The sequence below is a fragment of the Marmota marmota genome, unplaced genomic scaffold (assembly GCF_001458135.2).
Source record: "Marmota marmota marmota unplaced genomic scaffold, marMar, whole genome shotgun sequence".
Classification (NCBI taxonomy): domain Eukaryota; kingdom Metazoa; phylum Chordata; class Mammalia; order Rodentia; family Sciuridae; genus Marmota; species Marmota marmota.
The window spans coordinates 20482364-20488142 of NW_025999913.1; the positions used below are offsets into that span (position 1 = coordinate 20482364).

The 5779-nt window shown below is 40.8% G+C and overlaps 1 protein-coding gene across 1 annotated transcript in view; it reads left to right on the plus strand.

The window, feature by feature from the left end:
• Positions 1-5779, plus strand: part of LOC107149407 (putative olfactory receptor 2W6) — a 23655-nt gene that overhangs the window by 5695 nt on the left and 12181 nt on the right. Inside the window, 1 exon segment of the mRNA XM_048799717.1 lies at positions 2510-2626. Within this exon segment, the coding sequence (XP_048655674.1) occupies positions 2510-2626 (117 nt within the window).

The following is a 5779-nucleotide window of genomic DNA, read 5'->3' on the forward strand; positions in this document are numbered from 1 at the left end:
TAGTAAACAGAACTAGCCATCTCTTTCTTGTTGAAGAAAAATCCTTCTACGGGATACCATGATGGTCCCATTGATATACTTAATAACTCGTCTTTAAAAAGCCATGGGCTACATTTTTGTATTGTATCAACATATGTCCTAACTGTTCTTGGTCTTACTAGGGTGCCTCCTTCCTCTAACAATTTCTCTTGCTCGGAGGCGAACAACTTCAAACCTTGAGTCAACCATTTTCCCCAGTTTGCCTGAGAAAGTTCTAGGGACAGGCAAATTGAAATAAAAACAAAATAAATCAAAACAAGAACACATTGTTTTTTGAAATGGTCACCCATTCTCTCGCTCTCCTTCAGGGGTGAGCAATTTCACCTACCTCCAAGCTTCAAATGTTCCCCGTACGGGCCGCCAAATGCCACAGTCTGGCTGGGCACAAAATAACCGAGCCACCACAAAAACTTGTAGATTCCAAGAGCAACTCTTTATTCCCAAACTCTCACCGGTGTCTACACGCACATTCTGGGAAAATTACACACCTCCACCGGGCTCTGCATACCAAATACTCTCAGAACCCCGTGAGAACTCCACGGGAACTCCAGGATACGCCCTATTCCCAGCAGGATCCACCCTAAACCTGGAACCACCCTAATCCAGCAGGATCCACCCTAAACCCAGAGCCACCCTAATCCCTGAGCAGGGTCACCTTACAAACCAAAACTCTCAAACATTCATGCAATGTCACTGCAAATGACCTGGGTCCAAGGCAAGCCCATTTCCACAATGGAGAGTCCTTCCTCTAAGCAACATTGGGTAGGCTGACAAGGAAATTGCCATGCGTCATTCCTACTTGGCTGTGGCTCTCAGGATTCCTGAACCTTAAAGAATCAGTTGCATGTATACCACCAACAGACACATAGCAAAATGAATCATGAAGATAATTTTACAAAGACTTTGTGACAATAAAAATGGCATATTTTTCCATTGGAGGTTTTTTTCAAAAGGCATTCTCAAGAGAACACTTTCATCTTTGTAACAAAATAACTTCTTTTTTGTTAATTGCAGCATCAGGATATTAAGTAAATCACTCTTAATTTTGATTTTTTTACAAGAAAATTTCATTGTTACCTTTGATTCTTTAAGGTACTACTCATACCAAGTAATCTTACTATTTACTGCTCTAAAATCACCACTCTATGGAGAATTCTTTGCAGGTTCAGTAGCATTCAGTGCCTTCCCACACCACCCTTATTTCCTCTGAACATGAGCCATCATTTCCAGTCTATTGGCTGTTTTAGAATTTCTCTTACAGCACCACAACTAGACATAACAACAGAGTGAAAATAAAAGTGCTGCTACTTTATGCAGTATTTGTGAAGACAGCACTGACATGACATCATCATCATCATTATTGTAATTGTTGCTATTATAATTATAATAATAACTATTATTATTAAACTCTGCAGATTCTTTCTCTTTTCCAGGCCTTTACTAGCTAGGCATTATTTTCTGAAACTTTCACCAAAGTTTTCTTTAAGTTTTATGTTTAACACATTAATTTTTAAAATTTTAACTATTGTAAGCACTTGTAGGAAAGGAAAAGCAACATTTTGAGCATCTTTTTCCCATGACTAACCTTACTATCATAACTATTCTCAATTTCATAGGTAAGCACTTTTATTAGTCTGGGAGTCTTAAAATGTTACACATGACTCTTGGTGGGCTGAGTAAAAAAAAAAAAAATTTAACCAAATTAAAGCAAGCTTATATTGTGTACACAAGATAGTTGACCAGCAACTGCTTCACCCAAATGCAGGGCCATAGGACAGTGTCTGGTCTAAGGGCAGAGGCTTTTTATAACAAAAAGTTACAAAGGCCATGTCTTGCAGCCAGGAGGTTCTGGCAAGTGTAATACAAGGGCAGATAGCAGGTTAATGATCTACATGGCTTAACATTTCAAGGTTGGAAGTAAATTTAGATTTCAACACCAGAATTTATGAGGAACCCTGAGGTTTTAGGGAGGATTGTTATCTGGTCAAGGAGAGCCAGGCATGGGTGTAAGGATAGCCTTAGGCTTTCACCTAAGCATCCCCAGGTTAAAACTCCAGTTTGAAACCTGCAGTCTCACCAGGCACACCTACAGAGCCCTCCAGTATGGCTCTCAGGAACAAACAAGTCACTTCTCCCCACCCTGACAAAGTCAGAATGAAGTTTCTGGCATGTTGTCATTGCCCTGCTAAGAGCAAGAAGCAGGAAAATCAGGGTGGAAACCATCAGACCAGATGTTTTAACCTCAGGATGAATGACATCACTGAGAAATCCAGTACCAGATGATAGGGATTGAAAGAGTGGTCAGAAGTCCCAAAATTTAATATAAATGATAGAGGAAATGAACAGACATTCAGCCAGTCGACACTGATGCACACAAGCCTGAGAGCCTGTTGAGGACCTGGACTGACATCCCAACTCTTCTCCTCCGCCTAATCCTCTGTGTTGTTCTCACCGCTCTCAAACTCTATAGCAGCCTCTTGACTCTGATGAGAAAAGGACTTCTCCCTATGACCACCTCCTCAGCTATCCATCAGTTCCACCCCAGGAGAAGCCTGCCTTGGTTCCTGATCTGATCACCACAGCCTGCGTGAGTGTGTGATGAACCCAGCCTAATTCCATTTTAAGATTGGGAGCCATCTGTCGTGATGGCAAAAGGTGCAACTTATGCAGTCCAGGGGGAGAAATAAAGAATGTCCATGTGCTTCTGCCGTAGTCAATGCTTTATTCACTCAAATCACTCAATTCAATTTCACTCTATAGGTTCTTAATCAAGAAAATGAGAATCCTTAATGCTAGGCACTGCAATAGACATAATCAATTCACAACAAACAATTCTAGATCAATTAATTCACAGCAAAATATTCTAGATTAATTCTAAGCACTGCAAACACACTTAATCATGACAGGCTCATGACAGGCATTCCTTCTGCATGCCAAGTTCAAGTGTCAGATCAAAAGTCTCCAGCCTTAAGCCACAAGTCCAGCAGATGCACACTCACTCAGACCTCAGTGATCAGGTCAGGAACCGAGGCAGGCTTCTCCTGGGGTGGAGCTGACAGCCAATTGAGGAGGGGGTTGTAGGGGGAAGTTGTGGCTCTCACCAGGGTCAAGATGTGGCTGTAGAGTTTGAGAGCAATGAGGAAAATGTGGAGGCCCAGGCCAATGACAAAAGGTGCTGGGATGTCAGCCCAGGTCCTCATCAGCCGTATGAGGGCATCATTGTCGGCTGGCTGACTGTCTGTTCATTTGCTCCAATATTTATATCAGATTTTGGGGATTTTGACCCCCCTTTCAATCCCTGTCAGCTGCCACCCGATTTCTCAGTGACATCATTTACCCTGAGGTTAAAGCATCTGGTCTGGTGGCCCCCACCCTGATCTTTTCACCTTTCCTTTTATAGGGCAAGGACAGCATGCCAAAGACTTCATTCTGAGTTTGTCAGGGTGGGGAGAAGTGACTTGCGTGTGCCTGAGAGCCATACCAGAGGGCTCCGTAGGTGTGCCTGGTGAGACTGCAGGTTTCAAACTGGAGTTTTAAAGTGGAGTTGCTTAGGCTCAGGCCTAAGGCCATCCTCACATTATCATCAGCCAACTCTGGTCATAATTGTTTCAGTTTTTTATGATTACATAACTGTGTGGTCACCCTCTTCATTGTCTTCTTCTGCTAATATGTTATTATCAGGAAACATAGCAGCTAAAACACATTTGTCTTATTTCTCCTTGAAACATACTGTCATGCCATGAGCTTCTGCCATGGTGCCAACATATACCGGAGAGGAATTGATTTGCCAAGTTCTGACTTTAGGTCTCTTCTCTATTGGAATAGTTGTTGTCCAAACTGCAAATAGATGCAAAATATTTATAGAGTATGTGAACTTTTAAGATGCCCTCCTCACTGAAAATTAGCTCATTGCTGATGGTTCAAGTAAAAGATCATTCAGATCCATGAACACACATCTCAAAGCCAATGTTCAGGCACTTCTGTGGGTTCTGAGGACACTGAAGAGGAAACAGTTTCAGAATAGAAATAAATAGTAGTTAATTTTTAAATGAGGGACTAGTTGATTCAATTAATTTTAATTTTTTTGTGATAGATTCGGTTTTATGTTGGTATTTATGCTGGCACATAATTGTATATTGGAAACTTCTATAACTAAGCTATTAGCAGTTACCTTGAGATCATTAAAAATATATAAAAGATTCATTTAGTGTAAGATATCGAAATGATTTTATGAAATTCTGCAAAATTTTTTTCTAATCCCAATCATTTTCAAGAAGAGTGTATTTTATTTAATTTTTAAAATCATGACATAATACACACAGCATGAAGTTTGCCAGTTTAATCACTAACCTTACACTTAAGGCCATCAAGTGCACCCTTAGCTGTGCCACAATCTGCGTTTCCATTTCAAGAAGGCTTCTCAGCTTCTGCAACTGCTTATTTCATTTCTCCCCGCTCAGGCGGTGTGCCTTCTGCCCCATACCCCTGGCTCTGACCACTCTGTCAAGCTGCCTAAGTCAGGTCATGCAGCATTTGCTCCCAAAACTGGTGCCTTGGAATTCATCCATATCATGATAAGTGTCGGGACTTCCTGGGGCTGCATTTTGTTTGTTTGCCCTGCAGTTGGACACTTGGATCCCTTACACCTTTTGGCTATTTTGAAAAAAAAAAAAACCTGCTATGAATATGGTGTGCAAATATCTCTGTAACTTTCTGCTTTGGTTTTTGGAGATATATCCAGAAATGAGATTGCTGGAACTTATGGTAATTCTATTTTTAATTTCCTTAGAACTGCCACTCTATTTTCCATGGTGGTGGCACCATGTTATATTCTTATCAGTGGCTCATAAAGATTGCAATTTCTCCATATATCTCATTTGAATCAAGGTATTAGATAGATGCAGTAGAGACATATTGTGCATATTCATTATTTTCAGTCTAAAATTTAAGGAGGCTTTTCATGATATATTTTTATAATAGGGATATAGCAACCAGAAAATAGTTGTTCTATTTGTCCTAGTAGTTGATTAATGGAACAAAATTAATAAAATTTATTGCACTACAATATAAGCATTTACCACCGCCCCCTTAACAGGCTATAATCAATAACCAAGATTAAGGCAGACAGACTCACAGAGAGTCACAGGGAATTGGTAATACTGGAGGAGAGAGAAACAAATCAAATCGAAGAACAGTCAGAACACTGAATTACAACAGTAGGATGAAGTTCAGCATCAGTTTAAAGTCTTCACTGCATGATTATCCCAGAGGACATGGAAGTCACAGGATGGCAGCAATTCTCAGAGCTGGGGACATATGTTCATCCCACCACACAGGGATGGTTGCAGTCAGTTCAGTCCTCATAATAAGCAGCTCTTCTCAGTGCAGCTATATCCTACATTTATGTCCAGAAAATTTGGTGATGAAATTGCATCCATGATAACCATTCCTAGGAAGGAACAAAGGACAAAATAGGGAACAGAAATGACAACTGTATGCAAACATTTGGGAAAATATAATGTAAAAGAAAAATTAGGTAATCTGTATGGTTTCTGGGGAAGGAGTGCTAGTGTGCCATGGAGTGGTAGAACACTTGCCCCAGCATGTGCAAAGGCCCTGAGTTTGATCCTAGTGCCACAAAGGGGGAGAAAAAGAGAGAGAGAGAGAGAGAGAGAGAGAGAGAGAGAGAGAGAGAGAAGAGAGAGAGAGAGAGAGAGAGAGAGAGAGAGAGAGAGAGAGA